Below are 26,990 nucleotides of genomic sequence, written 5' to 3'. Positions count from 1 at the left end.
AGTTCAATGATGGGTAGTACATGGTGTTCAAGTGCTGCACCACCCACGACAACTGCAATGAGGGCGAGCACCTGCTCGCTGGTGCCAGGCTGAGTAGGGAGGCACTGGGTTCCCCTGAATCTTCCACCTCTCACCCCACAGCGCCCCCCGGGCCAATTACAGCAGAACCCCCCAGCCCACGCCTCCCTCTCTTTTTTTCCAGAGGGATTTTTTTTTGCAGGAAAGAGGGCAAAAGGCACTGCATCCCCCCGCCCCCAATGCGGACACCACCCCAGGTACTGCATCCCCCGCCCCTTTTGGGGACATCCCCTCCCCCCTTGTTGAGGCGTCAATTACCCCCCAGCACGTACAACATCGTGGGGGGCGGGGCTCATCTTGGTACGCTCCAAAAGGGGGCGGGGGGATGACGGCTGCCCGGGATGATACTGCAAAGTCCCCGTTGCGGGCCGCCGCCGCGTCCCCCGGGCGCTAACTTGGTCCGTCCCAGGAGGGGCCGAGGCGCTCGCTGTACTTGGTACGTTCCACGTGGATGCCTTTAGGAGCGGGGGGGGCGGGACCCGTGATTTGGGCGGTTCCACAAGGGAAAGGGGGCGGGGTGGCTTCAAGTCTGGATGGGAGGTTGCTCATTTTGGTACGGTCCACAGAGAGGCGATGGGATTTGGTCCTCTCCAGCAGGTGGGCGGGGCCCGCGCATGTGGTACGGCCCGAAAGAGGGGGTCGAAGGAATGAATGGTACGGATCACTAAGAGGGGCGGGGCGCGATGGTACGGCCCGCGATGCTGGGGGTACGTGCGGGAAATCAGTGTATTCCGTACAGCCCAGGCATGGAGGAGGGTGGGGGACGCAGGCCCGGCGTGTGTGCACCTGGTGTCGTAGTTGGGTCGGGGCGGCGGCGTGTGGTACCTTCCAGGACGGCTCGGGGCGCAGCCGGTGCGTTTGGTATATTCTACTGAGGGGCCTTTGACAGGCGGGGAGGAGAGAGGACTGAGTTCCGGTCGGGGAAGGCTTATTTCCGGTCGGAAAAGGCACACTTCCGGCTGGGGACTGGCCGCGGCCTGGTCATCGCGCCTCGTCTCCCGCCTGCTTTACCCTGGTCGCTGCGGCCGCGGCCCGCGCGTGGGAGCCGCTATGATCCTCCCGCGCCTCCTGCTTTGGCCCGCGTCTCCTGGCTGCAGCGGAGGAAACGCACTTCCGGCAACGTAGCGGAGGCTTCCGGGCCCCGAGCCAGTCCGTCACTTCCGGCGCTGGGCCCAGGCTCGGCGTCCGTGCAGGGAGGAGCGGGCGGGCCGGGCCGGGCCGGGCCGGGGCTGGGGCTCGCGCGGCCGCAGGTGAGTGCGCGGCCGGTGAGCCCCTGTCCCGTGCCCCGCCCAAGGGGGCGGGCGCGGTGCCCGGGGCAAAAGTCGCCCCTGGGACGCGGGACGCGGTGGGCCCTCCCCCCCCCCCCCGGTCCCAGCGCTGCCGCGCTGTCCCTGCTGCTGCCTGTGACCCTCGTCCCAGCCTGTCTCCTCCCCACGGCTCCGGGCAGTGCCCGCGGCCGCTGCGGGGTGCTGGTTGTGACCCTGCCACCCTCCGTCTCACTCCCCTCTGCAGCATGTTCGTCTCCAGCAGTCGGCGGCTGTGCTCTGTGTCCCCCCTTCTAAGGGGCATAGATGTTTGTGGTGGGCCTCACAGTTTCCTGCTCTCCCCCGCTGCAGTTTGGGGACGTGTGCGGTCCCCCTCACTTCCTTCCATCCTTGCCCTTGTCTGAAAGATGGGTAATGCAGGGTGTTCGGTGCTTCGTAGGGGGACTGGGCAGAGTCGAGACAGATGGGGGAATCGTCTTGCTTGGACGCTGCAGGCAATTGTAGAGGAGCCCAAAGCTGCGCTGAGAGATGACACTGGCTTCCTTATTCTTCCCCTTCTAATTTTTCAGCCCCGCCCCCCACCTCAGGTCCCTGGAGGTTCTGCTTTGCTCAGACAAGTGCTTCAGAGTCACCCCCTTACAGATCAACAAGCGTCTTGCAGCATGTCAGGCTTTCTTACTTGAAGCTGCTTTGATTTCCACGTGCAAAGCCAGACTGTCAGAGCCAAGCAACATGTACAACTTAAAAAACAGTGAACTTCTCCCCGTCACCTGCACAGTTTTGATCTCATTCACTTTCCACCTTTAACATTCAGTGTTGCTCTGCAATGGCTGAGCGCTGCATCCTGCCTCAGAGACAGCTGCGCTTCAGTGCTGGGCAAGCTCTAGGGATGTAAATATCACTTTAAAAATTAGCTGTTTAGACTCTTCTGACTATATTGGTTAACCATTTAACTAATAACACATGCCTGTGGGTTGGGTTGAAGGTCATACAACGCTGGTACAGCAGGATGGACACATTGGGCTGAGGGACTCGTGCTCTAGTACCAATAAATCATGCAAGTACTCGGCCAATGTAATTTGAAAACATAATTCATTTAACTCCACCCTAGCAAACACAAACCATGTGTCAAAAAATGTTAAATGTTAACTGTAATGCATTAATGGTATAAATATAATTATTAGAGGTGCACTGATACATTGGTCCCATAGCGGATCGGCACCGATATAAGGAAAATTGACTGTATTGGCAGTTGGTTTTTTTGCCTGATGTGGCTGATAAGGTAGCAAATAAATGCCCTGTGTATGCGCACAGCCACAGTGCAGCATGCAGGCAGCCAGGAGCACAGCCTGGCAGTTTGGAGAGCAGCCAAATCGAGCTAGTAAGTCTGTTGTGAGGGAAGAGGGGTGGGGGAAATCAAGATCCCTGGGGTGAGGGAAGGAGTGTGGCTAGGGCAAGGGACAGAGAGTGACTCCTCTGGGAAGGGCAGCTCCTGTTGCACACAACCCAGGAGGGCGTTGGGGGCATGTGCCCCGACATCTGTGGGGGGCAAGGGCAGGCTGCTGCTGAGGGCTGGGGCCAGGGGTGGCACCAGGCTGTTCCCAGCAGGGGGGTTGGGCCGGGCTGTGCTTGGGGCAGGCGCCAGTGGTGCTGGAACTGGGGACTATCGCAAACTTAGGGGTGACTGCAGCCCCCCCATAGCTACCCTCCCAGCACCACTGCTGCCAGCCCTGAGCACAGTGTAGCCCAGGACTCTTCCAGGAAGAGCTTTGCACCACTCCCAGCCCACAATGGTAGCTCACCTTTGCCCCATGCAGATCTGGGGGCACCACTACCCCCCGCCATGCCCTCATAGGGTGCGTGCAGTTCCAGGAGCTACCCCCCGGACAAGCTGCTCATGGCTTCATCCTGTGCCCCACCCTGGCTGTGCATGACCTGTCCCAGCTCCACTCCCACCCTCACTGTGGGGGCAATGATCTGCCTGCCCCCCCCCCGCCTCCCCCCAATGCCTCTTCACACGCAACAGACTTACCAGCCAGACACTGCTCTCCAAGCTGCACGGCTACATTTTGGTAATCGGATCTGTATCGACCGATATGACTTGTTCAAAGATGGCTGTTGATATCGGCTCAAAAAATTTCCATTGGTGCACCCCTAATAATGATAGTTGAACCACTTAACCTTCCTGTCCCTAGCAAGCTCTCCTTGCTATGTTCTGGTAAGATGGGTATCCCCACCCTGCTCATGCCAGAGGCAACTACATCTCTGTGTTGTGAAGCTGATCTCTATGGCTGCTGACAGACATGGGGGGGGGGGTGCCCAAAATATACAGACTTTGGGCAAGCCAGATCCAGCTCGTGCAGCACCTCTTCTGATAATGTGCTGTGCTCAGTGTGGGAGTATACAGAGTTTAAAGTAATGCCCTGTTTTTTGGTTTGTCTTTTTTAATGTCTGCAAGCAGCCTATTTGATTTTTACTCACTGGCAAACTTGTAACAGTGGGACTGGGAGAAGTGTCCCTGAGAGTTATGATATAGTACATGCCTGGGCTGGATTTGGATGGAGGATTTAGAAGCAGAAGACTCTGCCACCCCTTCCAAACCCCTCCCCCCCCCCTCCCCCCCCCCCCCAACAACTGGATTTCAGGTGATCAAAAAAAATTCTGGATTTCAGTCATCTCACTTGGGGATCTAGTCATCTGACTTGGATGTTGGAAGGCAGATGACACTAGATTTTGTGTAAGTGTGTATTATTCCCATTTTACAGCTGGAAAATGAGAGTTGGGAGGAGAGGCTTATGCTTGTTTATTGACCCAGGAGTCCTGGCTCTCAGTTCCTCTGTTAAGATGTCTCTCCTCTATTCCTAGCTGTGAGAGAACCCAAGGATAAAAACAGACAACTGGCTTTAGTTTCATGGCTAAGCTTTTGTCTTGCAGCATATCTCAGACCTTACAGACTGATGGCTTAAGTCCATTGTCCTGCATCCAGTACTATGACCATGGTCTCCTTTCCAGGGCCTTTCCTTTCCATCATCTTATTGTAGAAGGCAATTGTAGAAGATGCATTATTCAGGCCATGGGCTTGTTCAACTGGGTGGGTTTGTTTACCTGGGGCATGGCTATGCTAAGAGGCATTAATGGCTTCTCTCTCTCTCTCATTGCATGAGGTATCAGATAAAGACATTTCAAAATGTAGCATCTTTTGTAACTTGCTCTGCTGAGCTGCCAGCCTGTTGCTGTTTTCAGAATGGCAGGGGGGAAAGGTAGCAGAGGAAGTTCAGCAGTGTTCCCTCTAAGCTGTGTGGCATGTACAGGCACACTCATGCCGTGCTGCCAGGCGTGCCTGTATGGCCTGGATGCTGCGCAGTTTAGAGGAAATGCTGGAGTTCAGTCTGGGGTCTTTTCAACACCCTCCCTCCCCCCCACTGCTTTGGGAGGGGTGGGTGTATTGGAGGGGGGGGGGGGGGGGGGCTCCAATTCACCCACCCCACCCCACCCTCCAGCAAGGACTGGGGAGCCCCAGGAATGAGCTCCCTCCCAGTCTGAAAACAGTGAGCACTAGCAGAGAGCCCTGGCCTTTGCTATGGGATCTGGTTGCAGGCTCCTAGCCTGCAGCTAGATTCCCCTCCCCCTGGAATCAACAGTGAACTTCTGCTTGGTCCCAGGTAACCTTGTAATGCTGAACACTTTGCAGAAATTATTCTGAGTTGCAGCTGGGAGCTGCACTTCTGCCTGCACCAGTTATTTCAAGGTCATCCACCATCGCTTATCTCCATCTGAAGTATCTGGTGCGGGCCTCCCTTGGCAATAAAATAGCTGAAAACCTATTTTATTTGCACCGTTTCTATCACCCACTTGTTTTTATTTTTCTTTAACTTTTCCCCCTGTAGGATGCATATCTATTGATGCTAAGGTAGTCTCAGAGAATCATCTTGGCTGTTAGGAAGCATCAGAGACCTGTTAGTTTCCCCAGCACTCGGAAGGTGAGTTCTCCATTCTTTCCCATTTACCTGTGGCCCCATTAATCCTCCACTAGTTTAATGACTCATCAGTTAAATGTGAACTGCATCATTCCATAAGGACCCCTAACAAAGGGAATACAAAGTACTGGCTAAGGAGCTGCAGGCATTCTTCTGCTGTGAAATGAATACTAGAGACATATTTACATAGAAAACCTTGAAAAAAATCCATGAAGTGTCTGACTTAAGCCTTACAGTTGCCTTTTTGTTCTTGCTAGCACAGTAGAGAGCCTTTTAGTGGAGATATGGAGGGTATTTGTACCCTAAAGCTTGCAATGAAGAATGTTTCCAACTATTTTAGTTGGTTTAATAAAAGATATCGGATTTACCCAAAAAATCTTGTCTGCCTAGTGGAGAGATGGGCAGGCAAGGTTCTTTGAGTAGATGTAATATCTTTTATTAGACCAACTGACCGACTAGTTGGAAAAAAGTTCTTAGCAAGCTTTCGGGACCCTTCTTCAGGCATAGGGAGTCAGTCGTCAGGCACAGTGGAGAGATGGCAGAGGAGGCTTCTCTGTTATGTAGAGCAGGTCTGAGTCCTCAGAGCCGGAAGCAATAGCTCTGAGAGCTATGGCATGTTCAGGTCCTAGTGGGAGCCACAGTTCCTTCTAGTGGGAGCTAATTCAGATGCTAGGATGGAAACTAAGTTGTTAATGTTTTGACAAATGGTAAACAAGGAAGGAGAGGAAGGTTCAAATTGTGAGGCCCTGCATGTGGACACACTGAGTGAATGTTTTTGGGCACAGGCCACTTACTACCCTATATCAGGATAGAAGGGACTGTGTGGGTTTAACTTTTCCTGGGGTGAGGCTCAGCTTTCCAAAATTAGGGCAGCATTTCCCAAATCTAAGGGTAGAGGGTAGGATTTTGAATCTGTAGCAAAGAAAGATTTTTCTCCCATTTGTTTGGCAGGTGTTGGAGTCAAGTAAGGAGATGAAGCACAGGGGAATGTGATAAAGGGAATTGTATTGATAAGGGAGGAGTCAGGGTTTCTATTCAGCCTCTCAGAAGATTAAAGAGGATGTTGCATGAAATATAAAAAAATGGTAAGAAATGGTGAAAAGTGGTAGATGTACTTGAGATTACAGAATCTTTCAAAACTTCTCTGGCCCCATTTCTTGTAACATTTGACCATGTCAGAGTTTTGAAATGATGTATCTACATACGACCTCTGTAAGGAAGAGCTGTTAATCTATTTGAAAATGGAGAAATTGATTTCTTTTTTTTAATTGTTTAATCCTTTCTGGTCTTTTTTATGCCAGAAGAAGCAATGCATCCCCCATGTGTTTCCTTTTTCACTGTTGAAATAGCTGTCTAGGATTGGGGGCAGAAGGAAGGAGCAGAGAATCTAATTCCAGCCAGTTCTAGGGTGGCCTTCAGGGCTGAGGACATGTTTGACACCTAAGAGTATCCTCATGTCATGCAATTTCAAGAACCTTGTGATGTAAAAGTTTTCTGCATAACGCAGGCATCTCATGCCATCTTTCACTCATTGGGCTGTCCAGGTTTTGAGAGGGACTCAGGTCCAGAGGTGGGGAGACCTGTATCTTATAAATAGGGACCTACCAAAATTGGCCCCCCTGAAAAAGCACAAAAACGGCCAGCAGGTGGGGAAAATAAAAAAGTGTGTGTTCAGGTGGGGGGTGTTGCAAACAGAAAACAGTGGGAAGCCCTGACATCTGGGGGCAGTAATTATCGGAGTGGAGTGTGCTGGGCATCCCACACCTATGGCTAAGGGGCCCAGGAAGTCCCATCCCTCCTCAGAGATTGACAGATGGCCATCTGGCCCTGGAAGTCCCACCCCTTTATAAAGATTGACAGATGGCTATCTGTCAATCTCTGGGGAGGGATGGGGCTTCCCAGGTCTTGCAGCCAGTCAGGCACGGGGAGGGGAGACTTGCCAGGCCCCACTGCGTGCTTAGGCTGCAAAGTCAGGAGGCAAGTTCCCTGATTTCAATAGGCGCCTACTCCTACGTTTACCTGCCCTGCATTGCTGTAGCATATGACAGTTTAACAATTGTGAATGTATTTATCTTATCACTTCCACTGTGAGGCAGGGGAGCACTAGTGCCCATGTTTCACAGATGGGGAAACTAATGCAGAAAGGCTGTGCATCATTTTCTGACCTGGTCAGCCCCTCTAGTCTGCTGCTGGTTCAGAGCAAGTGCTTCCTGGAGGGGATAGTCCCCAGGGTCTAATTTTTCTTTCTCTACACTAGCCAGTGCCTCTGCTAAGAGGCAGAGCTTTGTAGTCCATTCCCATGTAGCAATTCTCCACTGTCTCACAGGAGTCATGGCTACCACCAATCCTCTGGAGAACTTGCAGGTGGAGGCGAGCTGCTCCGTGTGCCTGGAGTACTTGAAAGATCCAGTCATCATAGACTGTGGCCACAACTTCTGCAGGGCCTGCATCACCCGTTGGTGGGAGGAGCTGAACCGAGATTTCCCCTGTCCTGTCTGCCGCAAGACTTTCCGCCACCGCACCTTGAAGCCCAACCGACAGTTGGGGAACATGGTGGAGATCGCCAAGCAGTTGCAGGCCACCAAGCGCAAGGTGCGGGATGAGAGTCTGTGTGAGAAGCATAATGAGGTGCTCAACCTCTTCTGCAAGGAGGATCAGGAGGCTGTCTGCCTAGTCTGTGAGATTTCCCACGACCACCGCTCCCACACCGTGGTACCCCTGGATGATGCCTCCCTGGAGTACAAGGTGGGACTTGATTTGGTGGAGGGTGAAAAAGAGACAGGTCCACAAGGTTACGAAAGGGACTTTCCCCAAAAGGGAGGCCACACAGCATTTGTTATGGTGCAAAGTGGAGGTTCTCATCCAAGTGAAGCCACTATCTTGAAGTTTGCCCTCAGTCAGCCCAAGCCATGTGAGCCACTGCTCTCCATCAGTATCTTTCCTTATGATGGCTGCACACAGTCTGAGGAGAGTAAGGGTGGACTCCTGATTCCTAGAAAGGCTCCGCTTAAGATATGGAAAGCTTCATATTTTTTTAAATGGAGACTTTCTGGGAATCAGTCTGCCCATTGTAGTATAGCCACTAACTGCTTGTCAAGGGTGCTGTGACCCAGCTTTTATAACCTGGATTTTGAGGTACCACATGACTTCTACACTGGGAAGAATCACCCTCAGAGGCCTGCCTTGTTCCATGTCCTAGGGCTGGTTTTCCCTAGTAGTTATTCTGGTGTGTTCACCAGGTCTTGGATTGGGGAACCCATGGGTTGTTGAGGGAGATTGCTTGAGACGTAGGAGTTTCCACTCCATTAATGTAGGTTTATTTAGCAGATACTGCACGCGCTTTTATGCTAAGAAATGTACTAGCTGCCTTGTAAGTGAGCTTTGTTTTCTCTTCTGTTAATCAGACACCTGGGCCTGGGTTCTTGCTGGGACTGCTAAACTACACCCCTGAGCGTCTGACAGTTCGATAGTCCAGTGACCTGGGCTAAGTACAGACAGTCAGAAAGCCAGAGGCTGAATTTATTTCAGTCTTTGCAGGTTAGTTTAGGCTGCAGAGATTAAACGGAGAAACAACTGGACGCAAATTTACTTCTTATTCAGGAGACACAGCCACATGCCTGCAGTGGCTCAGGCCAGAAGCTGGGGGGCGCTAGAGCATGCCTGTAGCCAGCAAGGGCTGTGTGTTTGCTTCCTCTTCCTGCTGCCCCCAAGGTACCTGGGATTTGCAGTCCAGAATCACAGCAGAAGGGCTCTCCACGGTGCTCATCACTTCCTTTTCCTGTTTCCAGGTCCCTGTGGGATTTGTAGTCCACAGTCGCAGCCGGCAGTAATTTTCAGTAAGTTTAGCAGGGCAGGGCAGGGCAGCTCTGCACTAGGGGGAAAGGTGGGTTTAACCCCACTCTCTGCCCCTGTCCCCCCCTACCCTTCTTTGCTGGAGCAGGCAGCACAGCACAGCCTAGGGCTGGGAAGCATGCTGGGATGTGGGAGCCCTGCAATTTAACTTAAACCAGGAAGGGGTCTGGGACAGAAGTTGAATAAACCAGTTTGACCCAAATCATTTAAGTCTGATACTACATTCAGCCAGGTTTATCTTAAACCAGTTTCAGCCATTTGAAACTGGTTTATGTGCACTGAACTTCTGTTCTACTACAAGTTTAAACTAGTTTCTGACCATTTAAACTGGTTTAGAAGTAACTTCTGTCCCTAGCCTTGCTGTTCTGAAACTTTTTTTTTAATACCTTCTTTTACTTGCATATTGACCCACGGTTGTGATTCAGTGGTAGAATCTGTGTGCGTCATGTGGGGGATCCAGGTTCAATTCTCAGATGTGTTTATAACTACAGCTGTCAAGGTACCAAATGTCTAGACTTGGTCTAGCCTTTGAATTCTGTCTCAGTGGTCTAAAGTGGGGGATGGAAGGTCTGGAGGTTGGAGGAGGATCCAGGACAGTCAGATGGTTACCTACTACTTGCATATAAATTATTCCTCCTCTTGCTATTACTATACTGATTGGCTGCTTATAGGGTCTTTTTATAATTCATTTTATTATTAGGTATTCTACATACACACCTATACTCACATATTTTTTTTTTTATTACACTTTTTTTCTGTGCATTCTTACGCTGTTCTTGACACCTCTTTCTGCTTCAACAAAGTTTTCAAGTGCTTGCTTTAGCTTTCCAATGAGCTTAGTTGCTATGCAGTCCCTGGCAATAATGGACATGAGCAATTTGTGTGGTTATAGGCAGAGATATGGAAGTCCATTATAATCCTGTGTTGTCTGTAAGAGGCCTTGCTTGGTGCCGTTCCTCCCCACTAGTAGTACCCCTGACAGCATATTCTGTGAGGGCCTTGGGCCTGGTAGTGGAAGATCTGATGTCCTATCTTGTCCCTTTTAGCCAGGGTGGCTTTATTGGAGGAAGAGAAAGCAATGCATTGTGGAACCTTGAAGGACTTTCTAGGAATCTCTCATTTTCCCTGGGCAGTATTGCTCTCATGGAGGAATTATGGGGTAGTCCCAAAGGAACTGTGGGATTGGGCAGGACAGTGGGAGCCTTGATAGTTTTCTTCTCCCATTTGAAACTGTTTGCTATTCTCTGGGGTTTAGAGACTGTTGAGGAGCTCTGGGCTGCCTCCCCAGGAGGCATTGCTGGTGATGTCATTGAGTGACAGGGCAGGGACCATACAGCAAGCTTGGCTATAAACACATCTGTAAATGCCCTATGTAAAGACACCCTTGTGTTAGCTGTAGGCTAAGCACCACTGGTGGTGGTGCCAAACTAATACCATGCCACACTAATACTAGCAATTCCCAGTGCTCACATAGCACTCTTCCTCTGGAGCTTTATAAAGGAAGTTGTTAGCGTGACCCATGTTGTACAGCTCAGGGAAGTGAGTTATCCCAAAGCTGTGTTTCAAGCCCATGGCAAAGGAATGAACTAGATCCTTGGTCTTCATAGCTGCTGTCTAGTGTCCTATCTAGTTCTCTTGAGTCTATTGCCTGAGATCTTCCTGCATCAACAGAGGTGGCTTCTTAATTCCCATGTAGTCTACTTAATTGCCCTTGGGGAAGTGCATTCCCAAAGCCCCATGGTGATTCTAGTGCTAGAAACTGTCCTATGGAAAAAGCCCTACAGCCTTCTGTCCTGATTTGTACCTTCCAACTCCATTCTAGTGTGCTTCTGTTGTATCAAGCTAGCCCACTCCTCCCATGGGTTTCTCTGCTCGAAATTTAGTCACGTCTCTGACCTGCCTTGTATTGTTCCTTTTAGTTCCTCTCCCATTCATTCTTTTCCTAGGATTGATCAGGTTTCTTTTCAATCCTTCCTTTGGCATCCACATGTCTTGAACAATTCCTGGGTGGAGGAGAATTTTGTAGGAGACCCAAAGGGGCTGTGCTTGGAGGGGCTGGCCATAGGAGGTCATAGCCTGGATACATGTCAGCCCATATACTTGTGGGAAGGGTGCAGTGTGTCTCTGCAAGCGCCTGTAGGAGATAGTCCACAAGGCAGGGAAAGCATTATTCACAGGAGGATTGATGGCGGGGGGTGGGGGGGCAGGTGGCTTTCCCAAAGCAGAGGCCACTGGGAAGTTGGTGGGTCACCTGGGAATCGGGACTTCCTGTTTCTAGCTCTGGGTTTAGGGGTAGAATATATTGGACTGGATCAGGATGGGGCTGAGAGTCAGGACTTTTGGGTCCTGCACAAGCTGAAGAGTGAGGTGTTGTAGTTGGAGCAAGGTTGGAGTTTATCTCTAGCTCTGGTCACTTGGATTTTATCTCTAGTTCTAGGAAAAGATCCAGTGGTTCAGTGAGAGCTATGGCAGCCCATGTGGGACTGAATTCCCTAAGGTCTTTGTGCCTCCTGGCAGTGGCTCAACATTTGCTCTGAGCAGTGAGGGTCTATGCCACCTTCCCAAACAAATGCGAACAAAACTCGTAACTGCTCTTAAGATGAAGCTTGATCCATTCAGGGATTATAGGACATGGGCAACAACCTGGGCCAGGAGGTGTCTTCCAGTCCTATGTTCCCACGTAGTCTCCACTGCCAACTTTTGCTGGCACAGCTCCACCTGCTAGAAGTGTGACAGGATAATAGTCCTTGACTGGTAAATTGCTGGTTGCAGCTCTCATCTGACAAAGCCATTTTTTGTCTGGGCTATGTTGGAAAAACCCATTCTGCTGTTCTCCACTGTCTCTGCTAAGATACTGTGCCCCGAATTGTGCTGCTTATTCATTTTTTCTCTTTTTCTCTCCTAGGAGAAGCTGCAGCAGTGTCTGGAGCCACTAGAGCGGAAGCTGCAGGACATTGCTAACTGCAAATCCCGGGAGGAGAAGAAGCCTGGGGAGCTGAAGGCAGGTGGCATGGACTCAGTCTTGCTGGGTCACTTGCTAGAGTTCACAGATCCCTCTGTGAGAGGCTGAAAGGGGTTGAGTAGGATCTCAGCTGGGTGAGGGGTGTGCAGGGGGTGCTTCCTCTTGCAGACAGTTCTGACACAAGTGCTGGAGCCCTGGGGTGCTGTACGCTGCAGGAAGATGTGCATGGGGACCACCCTCTCAGAGCACTGACCACAGTTCCCTAGTGGAACACAAAAGGAGGCAGTGCTTCAATAAGGGGCACCCTCCCCTTGAAGTCAATGCTCGTTCTAGTGTGGCGAGCTGGGCCATCTTTGAGGCAAAATGGAAATCCTGATACTGTGTTCTTGATAGATCTCTGCTCTAATCTAAAACTCTGACCACTAACCTTTAGTGTCTACATGCTGGGGCTCCCAAAGTCCCATTGTGGTTGGTTCTTTGTTCCTCTGCCACTAGCTTGGGGTAAACATTGATGTTCCTTCCCAGCCCTCCCCCTACCCCTTCCTTGCTCCGTAGTTTGTTGCCCAGCAGGGCTTTATCATTGCTGACTCCACAGTGGTCCCTCCCTTATTCCCTGTTGTCTCTTCCCTCCTTGCAGAGGAGGGTGGAGAACCGACGTCAACTCATCATCAGTGAGTTCGAGGAGCTGCACCAATTCCTGGAGGAGGAGCAGCAGGTCCTGTTGCGGCACCTGGAGGAGGAGGAGAAGGAGATCCTGCAGAAGCTGAAAGACAACGTGGCCCAACTGTCGGACCAGCGCCTCTCCCTCAACCGCCTCATCACTGAAATTGAGGAGAAGTGCCTGCAATCAGGCATAGAGATGCTCAAGGTGAGGCTTGATGCCACAGAAGATCACATCCTGTTTCACAACCCTTAAGTTTCTTACATAGAGAGTCCCAGCTGTATGCAGGGCTTCTGCAGGATAGCTGCTCAGGGACTTCTGTCTCCAGAACTTCCTCCCAACCCATTCCCAGTTGTTCCTCAGCCCCTTCCATCCCTGCCATGGGAGGTGCTGGTTGTGGGAGGTAGCCCAGCCTCCCATCTGATCCCCAGAGCTCTTATCTAAAGCACTTTCTCACCCATCTAGACATGGTGGGTGGGTGCAGAGATGTTTCATTGGACATCTCCATGTGAATAAGGATTTCATAGATTTCATAGACATTAGGGCTGAAGGGACCTCGGAAGATCATCAAATCCAGCCCCCCACCCGAAGGCAGGAAGTCAGCTGAGGTCATAGGATCCCATCAAGATAAGCATCTAATTTTTTCTTGAAGGTGTTCAATGTAGGTGCTTGAACCACCTCCAATGGTGGGCTATTCCAGACCTTGGGGGCTTGGACAGTAAAGAAATTCTTCCTTATGTCCAGCCTGAAACTGTCCTGCAGTAATTTATAACCGTTCAACCTCGTCATCCCTTGGGGCGCTCTGGTGAACAAACATCCCTCCAGATACTGATGGGCACCCTGATAAACTTATAGGTGGCCATCAGATCACCCCTGAGCCTGCGCTTTTCCAGGCTAAAGAGCCCCATAGCTCTCAGCCTGTCGTCATAGGGTCTGCTTCCCTGACCTCTGATCGTGCGCATGGCTCTTCTCTGGACTCTCTCAAGCTTCTCCACATCCTTTTTGAATCGTGGAGCCCAAAACTGGACGCAGTACTCCAGCTGTGGCCTCACCAAAGCCGAGTACAAGGGGAGAATGACATCCCAGGATTTGCTTGAGAAGCATCTATGGATGCAAGCCAGCGTTTTGGTTGCTTTACTAGCTGCAGCATCACATTGAAGGCTCATGTTCATCTTGTGGTCAATGATGACCCCCAAGTCTCTTTCTTCCGTAGTACTAGCCAGCGTAGCACTGCCGAGCCTATAAGGATGCTGCAGGTTTTTCCTCCCAAGGTGAAGAACCTTGCATTTTTCAGTGTTAAACACCATCAGGTTCTCATCCGCCCACTTGCTGAGCCTGTCCAGGTCAGCCTGGATCGCCCTCCTGTCTTCAGGTGTGGATGCTTTGCCCCAAAGTTTGGTGTCATCGGCAAACTTGGCCAGTCTGCTTCTGACTCCAGTGTCCACATCATTAATGAAGATGTTGAACAATGTGGGTCCAAGGACAGAGCTTTGTGGGACCCCACTGGTCACAGGGCACCACAACGATTGACTTCCGTCAATTACTACCCTCTGGGTCCGACCACGGAGCCAATTTTCCAGCCAGTGGATCGTGGAGGACCCAAGGCCACAATTGGCCAGTTTCGCCAAGAGGTGATCATGGGATACCAGATCGAAGACTTTTTTGAAGTCAAGATACATGACATCAATCTCTTCTCCCTTGTCCAGGTGATAGGTCACCTGGTCGTAGAAAGAGATAAGATTGGTCAGGCAAGACCTACCCGCAACAAACCCATGCTGGCTATCCCCGGCTAGGATGTTGGGATCGGCCAGTCCATTAAGGATGACCTCTTTTAATAAACTTTCCTAAGACCTTCACCGGGATAGAGGTCAGGCTGATGGGCCTGTAGTTTGCCGGATCCACTTTCCTCCTTTCTTGAAGACAGGCAACACACTGGCCTTCTTCCAGTCTTCGGGCACTTCACCAGAGCGCCAGGAGTTCTCGAAGATCTGTGCCAGGGGCTGCGCTATGATGCTCGCCAGCTCCTTGAGTACCCTGGGGTGTAGATTGTCAGGGTCAGCTGACTTGAAGGTATCCAGCCTCTCAAGGTGTTCCTTCATGAGGTCAGCATTGATGGAGGGCAGGGGATTTCCCTCGCCCGGACCTCCCTGTCGGTAGTGGGCATGGGCGTCCCATGGGACTGATGAAAGACCAATGCAAAGTGCCCATTTAATAGGTTGGCTTTTTCCTGGGCGTCAGTTGCCAGTTGTCCCATCTGGTTCAGCAGGGGTCCAACGTTGCCCCTGCTTTTCCTCCAGCTCCCCACATACCTGAAAAAAGGACTTTTTATTGTCCTTGATGCTCAAAGCTAGTTGGAGTTCAGTTGCAGCCTTGGCTTTCCTGGTATGCTCCCTGCAGGACCGGACCAGTGCAGAGTATTCCTCCTTGGAGGTGAATCCCGTCCTCCATCCTTTGTAGGCCTCTCTTTTTAGCCTCAGGAGGTCTGCTAGGTCACTGGAGAGCCAGGGGGGCTGCTGTGCCCTCTTGCTGCCTTTCCTCCGAGATGGAATAGAGTTGGCTTGTGCATTGAGGATCACTCCCTTGAGGAGCAACCACTCTTCCTGAACTCCCCTCCCCCTGGAGCCGTGGTCCCTTAGGGCCTCATTGACAAGCCTCCTGAGCTTGTCAAAGTCAGCTTTCCTGAAGTCAAGGACTTCCGTGTTGCTGACTGACTTGCCAGCTTTTCGGCGGATGGTGAAGGTGATCAGCTCGTGGTCGCTGTCACCCAGCTTCCCATCGATCACTATGTCGCCGATTACGTCATCCCCAGTAGCCAGTAACAGGTTGAGCAGCGCTTTGCCTCTTGTTGGCCCGTAGACTTCTTGAGTCAGGTAGAGGTCATCCATGCACGAGAGGAAGCTTTGCGACCGCTCAGATTTTGCTGAGTGATCCTCCCACGAGATGTCTGGATAGTTGAAGTCTCCCATGACATCCATGGTCCTGGAGCATGCGGCCTCAGCCAGTTCCCCGGCGAACTCCTGGTCAAGCTCTTACTTTGGGAGGGAGGTCTGTAGTTGACTCCCACCGTTGTGTCCCCTGTGCCGTGGTCCCCACGGATTTTAAACCAGAGGGTCTCCAGTTGTCTGCGCTGGTTGCAAACATCGGGTTGCAGGGACGCGTAGCTTTCCTTAACATGGAGAGCTACACCCCCACCCCTTTTATCTACTCAATCTCTCCTGTACAGGGTATAGCTGTCTATACCCATGGTCCAGTCATGGGTGGAGTCCCACCAGGTATCCGTTATTCCTATGACGTCATAATTGTTTGTGTTAAGCAGGAGGACAGGTTCCTGCTTATTCCCCAAGCTCCTGGCGTATGTGTACAGACAGGCAAGTGTCCCCTTGGGGTCCTTGCCTAGCCCACAGATTGTACCAGGGCTGGGGCAGGGGTGGGCTCCCTTAAGTGCCTTGGCCTACTGGCTTTGCAAGGGTTGCTCAGCGGGCCAGCAGTGGCCTCCCCACCCCTCGGTGGGCTTAGTTTAAAGCCTGGTGGAGCAGGTCAGCCAATCTGGCTGAGAAGAGCCTCCTCCCCAGGGGAGAGAGGTAGAGGCCATCTCTTCCCTCCACCTCTCTCCCCTCCAATCTGTTTAGAACCATCCACTGAGGCCTGCCAAATCTCCACCCTTCCCCTAAGGCGTCTTCCCAAAAAGACTTCCTTTGTCCACTCCAAGCTTGTTTCTTAGGGATACAAACTTGGATACTCGGGTATAACTTGACTGGAGTTCCAGGGGCTTCCTTTAAAAAGATCCTGTGTCAGAGCAGGGCCTGGACTAAAAGGTCTGTTTAGATCCCTTCCATCCCCATGTTTCTATGAATATATAAACCTGTGATTTAGAGCAGTGGTTTTCAAACTGTTCCACAGAACCCTGGGGTTCTGCTATAGTTTGCCAAAGAGGTTGGGATACTGGTGGAGTAGGCCATGAGGCAGTGTGCCGCCATTACTGAGCTGGGTTCCCTGGCTCCACGTTGACTGTTAGGATAGTGGCAGAGGTTCTGCGGCAGAAATGGTGTGAAAGGTTTCATGATTAGGAAGCTGGAAAACCACTGATTTGGAGCATGTTTGCATTGCCTCCATGCTGTGTCTGGGACCTCAACCGAAGCACACATCCCATCTGCTCTGTGGGGACCAAACCTTAGTTATGAGACAAAGTAGCCATCTCAGAGAGGTAGAAGCATGTGTAGAAAAGTTTGCCTGAGGCTGAAGGGGCGCTAGGTCCACTCTGGGCTGAATGCTCAGACCTGCTGTGAGGCAGCTGCTTAGTAGGGTCTCAGTTCTACGGTTTGGCCAGTGCTGGCACAAACAGTTCTACAGTTTGAGCAAGTGGTGGCGCTACTGGATGGTGCAGCGTAGATGAGCTGCCAGGTGTCTGTCTCAACTTCTTGCCCTTCAGCTCAGGGTTTAGCTGCTTTGGCTATGCTGGTGAAAGTCCTACTTTGTAGGGCTTTGTAGATGGTTTTCCCCCTTGCTGCAGAAGGCAGGACATGAAACAGTGGTTTTGCATTATAGCATGAAAAAGTTCCTTGCTGTTAGAAAACCAGGACTTTGGAATGAACTGCCCAGGGACCTCAGGGAAATGTTTTTCACTGGAGGCTGATGAGAGGTGTCTGGATAAGTATTGGACTGGGATGACTGAGGAGTAGCCCTCTTGCTCCCATGGAGCCAGGGGTTTGAACCAAATGACTTGTACCCTTTGAGCCCTGTCATACTATGATCTTTCATTGCTGCATAGCAAGTGATGCAGCAAGGTGGCCCCAGCTCAAGATAGGCTGTGTCCATTTTGGCAAGGAAAAGGCTAGAAAGGCCAGCTGGTAGAGGAATCTCAGTTTAAGACTGCTTGAAGCTTCCTGGCTGTAAGTGGGGGGGTAGTCTTCAGTCCTGGCAATGGACAAGATGGAACTTGAGAAGGATGTTTCCATCTTTTGGACAGGGCAAAGACCTAAAGAATAAACTGGAAGGGATGACCTTGCCCCAGGTAGGGCCCAGGAAACAGATTGGAGGGGATGATGGATCAAGGCTGTTGAAACACTTGCTGAATTTTTAACCAATTGCTTTTTGTCTCTCTACAGGACATAAAGAGCACCCTGGAAAGGTAAGGGCTTCATTTCCCTCTTTTGCTTAGCCCAGCAATGCAGCAGGAGAATGCAAATGCATCCCAGTCCCCTATGTTCAGTGTGGGAGGGAAAACTGATGCCCCTCATATCCGTATAGTTTGAGACCAGGCTGGTGCTACAGAGGAGGACCAGCAGCACAGCCAGAATATGGGAATAGAGTGGTGTTACGGTTATAGCAATACAACTGGGAGCCAGGATTCCTGGTTGCCATCCAGAGTTCTGGAGGGCAGTAAGGCCCAGAGCAAGGGGCCAAGGAGGAATCAGTCAGGACTCCTTGGTTTCTTTTCTACTTGTTTTGCTGCACCTACTTCCCTTTTTCTGCTACAGTTTCACCCTTCCTAAGCCTGGGGAAACCCTCATTCCTTGTGGTGGGTGGAGGCTTGCAAGGGAGGCCTGGGTTGTTTGTTTTTTAAATATCCCATGACAGTGGGGTTGAAGCACAGACCAGGGTTGTTCTTCTGTACACCTTCACCTCCCAGGAGGTGTCCCCGTGTCTGACGTAGAGCTAAGCATGTCCACCTCATGTGAACCCTGGTAGGTGTGAATTGGTCCAAACCATGGAGCTGGCTTCAGTCCCCATCGAGCTGGAGAAGAACTTCTGCAGCTTCCCCCGGCAGTACTTCGCTCTCCGGAAGATCATTAAGAGATTGATCGGTGAGTTGGGGCACAGAGACCACTGGGAGATGGAGATCCCCTGCCCTTCCTACCCCTTTCCATCACAGTACTGGAAGTGTCCTTCATCCTGAGGAAAGGGTCTCAGTTGCTTGGAGCTATGGCAATGGACACTACTCATTTATTACTCCTCTTTGTGGTTTCAGTGATGTTTGGTGGGAGACTGAAAGGGCTAGTGAGGGGTGCTCTGAGTCTCATAAAGCAAGACAAAAGGTTTGGGTGCATGGATAGGATGTCATTGGGAGGAGAAAAGATTTTTCAAGTGTGCAGGCTACTGGAGGAGGTAGAAGGTCTTTGTAGAGGAAAGACTGTCCTGATGGATGGTGATAGAAAGATGTTACTGTCCTGAGTATTTTGCTTATGGACTTTAGGGAAAGGCGGTGCTTTGGGAGGGGCTGGAGGTTTAGGGGGCTGGAAGTGTGTTACCAGACTTTAATATTAGGCTTTAGGTAGTGGCAGTGAATTCATGAATGCTTGAACAAAAATAGTCCATTCTCTGAAGAGAGCACTTGAGTGCAGCAATTTGCAATTTCAAGTGTGCAACAAAACAGCAGAAAAGCTTTGCCTAAGCTAAGACACCGCAAAATAAAACACATCAGCAGCACACAACTTAGACACAACAGAAGTTGTGCATAAGTCTTGTGTAGTTCTGAAGATAGTCTAGCCAGGCTTCTCTGGGGGATTGCAGGTCAGGTCATCTTAGCTAGTGAGTGTGGTCCACAGGCCTCATCTTTGTCTGGCTTTGTATAGGGATTTGCACCCTCTTCTCCCCCTTGGGTTCATCATGTGTCCCATGTGTCTCACACATTTGGTGTTGCTGTCTTTTGCCTCTTCTCATGTATTCCAGTCTCTCACCCCTTACAGGTTCTACTCTGAAATATTAATATAGCTCCCTGATTTCTTATATTGCATCAGAATGTTTGAGCAGTCTGATGCCCTCCCTGCTACCTCTGGTTACTCATGTGGCTTCAGAATCAGTTAAAGAGCCAGAGACTGTTATGACTGTGCCAACAGGTGTGCTGGGAAGCAGTTCTGAGTTGGTTGCGTGGGGAAAGATCCAGAGGTGACTCCACTTGGAGAGGGAAATTAAAGGTTTCTTGGCATGGGGACAGTGTAGCTAAGCATGGACTGTTGGGTGCAAGGCTGGGAAGGGGCAACAGAGCTGGATGGATGGTAGGTGGATTGAAGCGGAGGACTTAGGGGTATAGGATTGACACTGGGGGTGATAGTGGAGCGAGCGAGGACAGAGGGCAAAAACAGCTTCTTCCCAAAGCACAGTTACCCTTCTGGAACCTGACTGCCTGGCTTCTTCCCTTGCACTTTAGGGGATGTGACACTTGACCCTGAAACAGCCCACCCCAACCTGGTACTCTCAGAAGACCGAAAGAGCGTCAAGTTTGTGGATACCCGATTGCGGGACCTACCTGACACCCCACGGCGCTTTACCATCTACCCCTGCGTCCTGGCAGCTGAAGGCTTCACCTCAGGCCGTCACTACTGGGAGGTGGAGGTGGGTGACAAAACCCACTGGGCTCTGGGTGTGTGCAAAGACTCGGTGAGCCGCAAGGGTGAGCTGACGCCCCTGCCAGAGACAGGCTATTGGCGTGTGCGGCTGTGGAATGGGGACAAGTATGCAGCCACCACCACCCCCTTTACCCCACTGTACCTACGTGTCAAGCCAAAGCGGATCGGCGTTTTCCTGGACTATGAGGCTGGGAAGGTCTCCTTTTACAATGTCACTGACCGCTCCCACATCTACACCTTCACTGACACTTTCACTGAGAAGATCTGGCCCCTCTTCTATCCAGGCATCCGTGCGGGGCGCAAGAATGCAGCTCCCCTCATCATCCGGTCTCCCACAGACTGGGAGTGATGGGACGTAGGGCTCCTGGGGCAGGCACATCAGCTTGCTGGACTACCAACGGCAGGGTGTGGGTTGTATCAGTCTATATGGACTTGTGGAGGGGGAATCATGCCACCCCTTCCTCCACCCCATCAGATGTGGTGGAGATGCATATTGAGCCCAACCTTGCAAACTAGGAGCCTTGGGTTGCTGTGGCCCTCCATGGATTGGCAATCACCCTGAGAGTTTGGATCTTGTTTCTCCCATTCACTGGGCCTTGGATGGGGGTATAGTGCTGACTGCCTTCCAAGAGGCCCTGCAGGTTACCATGGACTGGGGAATGCTGGTAAGGAGCCAGAATGGATCACAGACTCCCTTTTGTCCTATAAATAATATATGGGGCAGGGGGAGGGAGGGTGAAATCCCACAGTTCTCCCACTCTAGACCCTCCTCCCCAGGTGGGCTGTTCTGAGATGACAGGAAGTCTTGGCCCAAACACATGGGATAGATCAATTTTGGGCTTCCTCTGGGCCAGGTGTGAGCAGAGCCAGGGATTATATCCTGCACAAGCTGTCTGGGACACTGAGGAAAAAAGAAACTCCAGACTCTCCTTTTCCTCCTCTTGATTATCCATTGAGACCCATTATCCCTGCAGCAGTGCTGGCAGACCACAAAGATTAACCATCTAGTCTTCTGCCACACCTCCCTGCCAGACCTGAGAACAGAACCAAGAGTCCTGTCTCTCTTCAGTTTGGTACAACCACTAGGTGGTCCTGCCTCCAGGTGGGGAATAGGTTGTGGCCCTCAGGGTCCAAAAGACTCTTTCTGTCCAGAACACAAGAAAGAGGTGGCAGACTTGGAAAGGACTTACCCAGAGCTGTTCTAATGCAACACAATTTTTATGAGATCCAGATGGAAACAGGAGCCAAAATATTAGGTGTTCTACATACACCCATACTCTCATACTATTTTTTACTACATTTTTCTGTGCATTCTTACACTGTTCTTGACACCTTTTTCCTCTTCAACAAAGTTTGCAAGTGCTTGCTTTGCCTTCCAGTGATCTCAGTTGCTATGCAGTCCCTGGCAGTAATGGACACTAGCAATTTTTATGGTTATAGGCAGAGATATGGAAGCCCATTATAATCCTGTGTTGTCTGTAAGAGGCCTTGTTTGGTGCCATTCCTCCCCACTAGTATTATCCCTAGCAGCATAATCTGTGAGGGACTTAACCCTGGTAGTGGAAGATCGGATGTCCCATCTTGTCCCTTTTAGCCAGGGTGGCCTTATTGGAGGAGGAGAAAGCAGTGCATTGTGGAACCTTGAAGGACTTTCTAGCAACCCCTCATTTTCCCTGGGCAGCATTTCTCTCATGGAGGAATTATGGGGTAGTCCCAAGGGAACTGTGGGATTGGGTAGGACAATGGGAGCCTTGAGAGCTTTCTTCTCCCATTTGAAGCTGTTTGCAATTCTCTGGGTTATGGAAACTACCAGGAGCTCTGGGATGCTTATGTAACACTCTTCCTCTGGAGCTTTTTAAAGAGGAGAGGGGACCATGGGATGAAAATAAAACAATGCAGGAACAGCACAGATGCTGTCTCCACAAGTTCATGCAATGGTGGGGAAAGGACCACCCACAGGGAACAGACAATTTGAGCGTATGGGGAGTACCCCGTAACTCTGTTGGATTCAGGCCCCCTGTTTAATCGGTGAACCCAAGAGTAAGTGGCCGTGCAGACCCTGAACCCAATCCTTCCCAACTCTTCACAGCTGTGTCCCCAGTAAGTCCCCTACCCCATTCCACTGTCACAGCTGATTCTTGATTATTAGCATCTATGCACTCAAGTGTTGTACTGGGGAAGTTTGCCTCTTATCAGACCCAGAGTGGAGTTACCAGAAGACCAGAGTTAGAGTTAAAACACAGGCCTGCAACAGAGTCCAGTATCTGAGGTGACAGAAGAGCTGGGGGTGGCAGTCCATCTCGCCAGACAAGAAAATAAGTCAGATATGCTTGGAGCTGGGAGGCTTCTCCCTCTCTCCCAACATAGGGGTGCAGGCAGAGGTTTTGAGAGATGGTTCAGCTCCCTCAGCCACACCCCACCCATGGGAGCTGGCTTTTGTTATCCACCACACCCCAAGGGGAGAGGGGGGCAAGCTTAGGATAAAAGTGCCTTCTGGGCCCAATCCCAGCCCACCGGATAGGGCCAGAAAGCTGAACCCCTGGTCATGTGAAGTTTGGGAATCTAGTTAGTGTTTGGCCAGCGCTCTACCCAGTCCACTCCAGACCAGATGATTTTGCTCTTTTCTTCAAGAGCAGGTTACCAGTAGCAGATGGTGACCCAAAACAGCTATTCTTTCAGTAAAAACCATGCATCAGATGCTATTCAACCCACCGGGCACCTTTAAACGCAATCCTACCTAACCCTAAAACTGAATTAATGCACCTACTTCTGTTATGTGCCTTTAACTTAACTTTATGCCTAAGTCACAGAAATATGTGAGAATGCTTAGCTGCCTAATAAGGGGCCAGGATCTAGCCTTTTGTATCTATACTTGAACCACTTCATCAACATGGGAATACCAGCAAAGCATTCCTAGCGGAAGTGTAGCTGTAACTGGCTGAACTTTGCTTTGTAATGAAACGCATATGGCAAAAGCAGCTCTTGCAGCGAACACGTAGTTTGGCAGTGTGATTTAATCATAGATTCTAGGGTCGGAAGGGACCTCAATGGGCCATTTAGTCTGACCCCCTGCCCCTGGCAGGCAAGAAAAGGGTCACCAAACCTGGGATCATGTGCTCCCAGCCAGGTGCCTGTCCAGTCTCCGCTTGAAGACCCCCAAGGATGGGGCGAGCACCACCTCCCTTGGAAGCCCCTTCCAGATCCTGGCAACCCTGACTGAAGACCTTTTTTCTAATGTCCAGTCTAAACCTACACTCCAGTAGTTTATGGCCATTGTTCCTTGTTGTTCCAGAGGATGTCCTGGTAAACAGATCATCGCCTAATTCATGTTGCTTTCCCCTGATTAATTTGTACGCTGCCACAAGGTCCCCTCTCAGCCTTCTCTTGGAGAGGTTGAAGAGGTTAAGGTTCCTTAGCCTGTCCTCGTAGGGCCTTCCCTGCAGGCCTCCAATCAGAGGAGTGGCTCTTTGGACCCTCTCCAGGTTGTCCGCATCCCACTTGAACTGCGGCATCCAGAACTGGACTTCAGGCCACAGCTGGAGGGAGAATCACCTCCCTGGACCTGTTTGTGAAGCACCTATGGATGCACAACAAGGTGCGATTGGCTTTGCCATCTACTTCATCACATTGACGACTCATGTTCATCCTGGAGTCATCTTCACTAGGGACTTGAGATTGCACCTCTCCACTCCTGATCTACACAGCTGGTATCAGGGTTGCTAAAACATAGATTCTAATCCATATGCCAGTTACTGGGCTCCAAGCCAGATGTTAGGTAAAGTTCATTTTCCGGTAGTAGCTAGAGTAGAGATCGAGGCCAGATTCAACGTGCTGCTCCTGTAACAGTCTGTGCCCCAACTGCTTCCAATATCAATAGACAAGATAAAAGGGTGAGAGAGCAATCAGGGAAAGAGAACAAGCCAGGAGTCACTCAACATGGCATAGACAGAGCTGGGAATAGAATTCAGGTGTTGGGAATTCCAGGGAGTCATGTCTGCTAGGTGGTACCACCTCTTAAACCAGGACCGTCTGCCCTCCAGGCACTCTACAGAAAACCGTCCTTCATCTAAAGCAGTGGTTCTCAACCTTTTTTGTACCAGGACCCATTTGCGAAGATCGATGGTTTGTCCTGACCTGCACCCCCAGCTTCCTCTGTCCTGCTTGGGCCAGAGGGTGAGCAGTGAGTACTGCCCCCATCCCATCCCATCCCCACCAGCAGTGAGTGCGGGCCTCTGCATGGCAGCAGCCCCTTGCTGCTAGCCTAGTCATACTGCTCCCCACCGCGAAGGACCGCAGTGCCATGCCTGGCTGGCACATATGTGCGCGCATGCATGTACACCCCTGCCCTCCCCCAGTTCTCCAGACAGTCCCCTGGACTTCCATCCCCTGCTCCCTTTACACTTAGCTGCATCCAGTGGGTGGGGCTGCTCCCATGATTTGGCCTCGCTGTATGCCGGCCATGCATCTGTGTGTGCAGATGCACGTGCGCCCACTGCCTCCAATTGTTCCATGCATCCACTTGCAGGCTAGAAAGCTGCCAGCCTTCAGGGGAAACCTGCACTTCCACAGTTTTTTTCTGGGACTTCCTCATGACCCTTTCAGATATTCTTGCAGTCCATTTTTGGGTCGCAACCCACTGGTTGAGAAATGCTGATCTAAAGAACATGCAGCAGGAGAGGTGAAGGCAGCCATCACTAGTACAGCAGAGTTAACAGCAGCACTGCAGAGTACTTGCCCACTGAGGGCTGAAATGCAGCCACCTCTAGAGTGGGACATGGCAACTCCTTTCAGTGTTGATAGACCAGGTATCATTTCAGGAAAGGGGATTTTTACAACAGCCAGGGTGCCTGTGTTTGTATCTTCTGTTCCTTCAAGGAGTGGGGAGGATAAGTGGTCCCTGTTCATAGGTGAGAGAGGTGTGTGTAGCAAGCAAACCAGAGACTCAAGCTTAGAGCATTGAATTCTCCTTGAACATGCCTCTTCCAGGAAAAAACAGCAACTAGAGAGCCTAGGCTGGGTGAGGGACTTTCCTGGCTTGTGGCAGCAGGGAATGGGATATAGACTCTTTCCCTTCCAGGGCCACTGGCTCTAGCTTCAGCTATCTAAAGTCAAAATGTGTCCCATCTGGAGGCTACTACATTCCCATCACCTTCCTCACCAGCAGCAATCAGGTCCTATATGGGCAGCCACAGCTGGGTGCATGGGGTGAGGCTGTGATGGGCTGTGTAGCTTCAGCCCCCTGAAGTAGGACACCTCCAGATGTTGAGCAGAAGTCTATGCCCCATGGGGGCCACTGCATGTGCTAGGAAGGAGCTCTCCCTTCCAAAATGTGAGGGTTAATGTCTGCACTGCTCTTGTTCCTAGCTGTTTGCGTTGGAACCTGTCTCTGTGGCTTGTATCATATAATGTCCTACAGCTATCATCAATAAACTTATTTCTTAGACACCCTTGTGTGCACAGCTCTTCCTCGCCATACGTGGAGCAGGGAAGGTTGGGATGTACTGCTTAAAGCAGGAGCTAGAATCTAGAGATTCAGAGTTCCCTTCCCCAGTTGCCGGAGGGGTGTGGGAGTTTACTTGGTTTTAGCAAGAGGCCTAGAAATAAGGTTGCCTTGTTCCACCTCCCCCTCCTCCCAGAGGTGGGAGTGGGGTGTTGGATAAAATGGGTCAGGAATTCTTCTTCCCTTTATTTTTATTAGAAATTACTGATTTCACTGCAGCAAGTTTGGGAAATGGGGCAGTTCTCGCAAAATGGTGAGGTGGTGGGGGCAGGAAGAAAGAGAGAAATGCCTAATCATGCAGTCAAGCCAAGTGGTAAATGCACTGGTATGTATCTGGCTAGCTTGCAGTTCAAGTCCCCTCTACATGGAAGCTGAGCTTTGCCCTTAGCTCAGTGGTTCCCAGACAAATACCCAGTTCCCAGGCTCTAACCTGTTTTGGGCAAGGCAGTGGCACACGCCTGCCCTCACGTTCCTATGTTTTGAACTCATTGAAAGCTTCCCACTGGTGTTCTGAGCCAGTACAAACACGTAGCTCTGAAACCTCCACCACTTCCAAGAACGTTGGCTTCCAGGCTGCTGCTGTATCTGGGATGTGTTCTTGGGTCTGCGTGTTAGTGTGATTTCAGCGCCTGGTCACTAACCTGTCCAGGATCCCTAGCCTGTACGTGCCCCACTTCCCCATTCCTCAGCACTTGTTTTTTTTCCTCTGGGATCTCACACATCAGCTCTTCTCTGCACAGAAGTTGTAAAAAAGGAGGGGTGGGAGGAGCTACTCTGCCATCATTGTGCAGGAAATCCCTGTAGAATGGTTTGACTTTTAGGGCAACAGTAGGGAATAGGGGAAGTTTAACTCTCAGCTGTACAGTTCATTTGGATCCTTGTTAATGAAGCAGTAGTTGCTGTGGGTGTTCAAGGGAAAGCATTCTCTTCAGTGGGCAGGCAGGGCTCTTTGCCAGGGAATGGCCAGGGCTCTGCTCTTCTCCCTGCTCCAAGCTGGCCCTACCTTAATCTCTTCCTGTAGGACAGAAGCGAGTTGCAGTAACTCCTGTACTCATGAACCTACCAGGGCTTGCTTTGGTTGGAGCTGGACTGGGGGACTTGCAGGGCACTCTCTCCTTATAGTCTTCTCCGCCTGGCTGTAGTGCCAGATGCAATACCGCTGGTTCCTGATTACCAGGTGAGGCAGAGCCATGTCCTGGGCCCCCTAGGGACAGGGCTGAATTCCAGTGTGCCTGATTCATTTCTGCCTTCCATAAAATCCAGGCTTTCCAGTGATGGACTTTCCTTTACTTCCCATCCTAAACTGCTGCACAGTGCCTATGCCCTTTCCCCTGGCATTTCATCCTTTC

General features: G+C 51.0%; 1 protein-coding gene across 6 annotated transcripts; it reads left to right on the top strand.

Moving 5' to 3' along the window:
• The first annotated feature begins 421 nt into the window (after nucleotides 1–421).
• TRIM39 (tripartite motif containing 39) lies at nucleotides 422–25,584 on the top strand. Of its 6 annotated transcripts, XM_014600619.3 has the most exons (9): nucleotides 806–1,328; nucleotides 5,231–5,323; nucleotides 6,272–6,405; nucleotides 7,647–8,065; nucleotides 12,078–12,173; nucleotides 12,772–13,002; nucleotides 17,901–17,923; nucleotides 18,484–18,599; nucleotides 19,943–25,584. In XM_014600619.3, exons 4-9 carry the CDS (start codon nucleotides 7,652–7,654, stop codon nucleotides 20,488–20,490), a joined length of 1,428 nt encoding a protein of 475 aa, XP_014456105.1. In that variant the 5' UTR covers nucleotides 806–1,328; nucleotides 5,231–5,323; nucleotides 6,272–6,405; nucleotides 7,647–7,651; the 3' UTR covers nucleotides 20,491–25,584. The 6 variants fall into 6 exon arrangements, with proteins under 6 accessions (XP_019334330.1, XP_019334329.1, XP_019334333.1 ...); XM_019478785.2 differs by lacking the exons at nucleotides 806–1,328; nucleotides 6,272–6,405 and adding an exon at nucleotides 422–514; XM_019478784.2 differs by lacking the exons at nucleotides 806–1,328; nucleotides 6,272–6,405 and adding an exon at nucleotides 611–732.
• Nucleotides 25,585–26,990: the final 1,406 nt, after the last annotated feature.

Source organism: Alligator mississippiensis, chromosome 11, assembly GCF_030867095.1.
Source record: "Alligator mississippiensis isolate rAllMis1 chromosome 11, rAllMis1, whole genome shotgun sequence".
Taxonomy (NCBI): domain Eukaryota; kingdom Metazoa; phylum Chordata; order Crocodylia; family Alligatoridae; genus Alligator; species Alligator mississippiensis.
Note: the sequence above shows the minus strand (reverse complement) of the source record. Positions and strands in the feature narration are given on the sequence as shown.

What these genes read in the sequence shown, in the direction of transcription:
- TRIM39 (XM_019478785.2), top strand. Translation starts at nt 7,652, where the DNA reads ATGGCTACCACCAATCCTCTGGAGAACTTGCAGGTGGAGGCGAGCTGC. An exon ending in CAGGCATAGAGATGCTCAAG is followed by an intron (nt 13,003 to 17,900) that starts GTGAGGCTTGAT and finishes GTCTCTCTACAG; the next exon opens with GACATAAAGAGCACCCTGGA. An exon ending in GATCATTAAGAGATTGATCG is followed by an intron (nt 18,600 to 19,942) that starts GTGAGTTGGGGC and finishes CTTGCACTTTAG; the next exon opens with GGGATGTGACACTTGACCCT.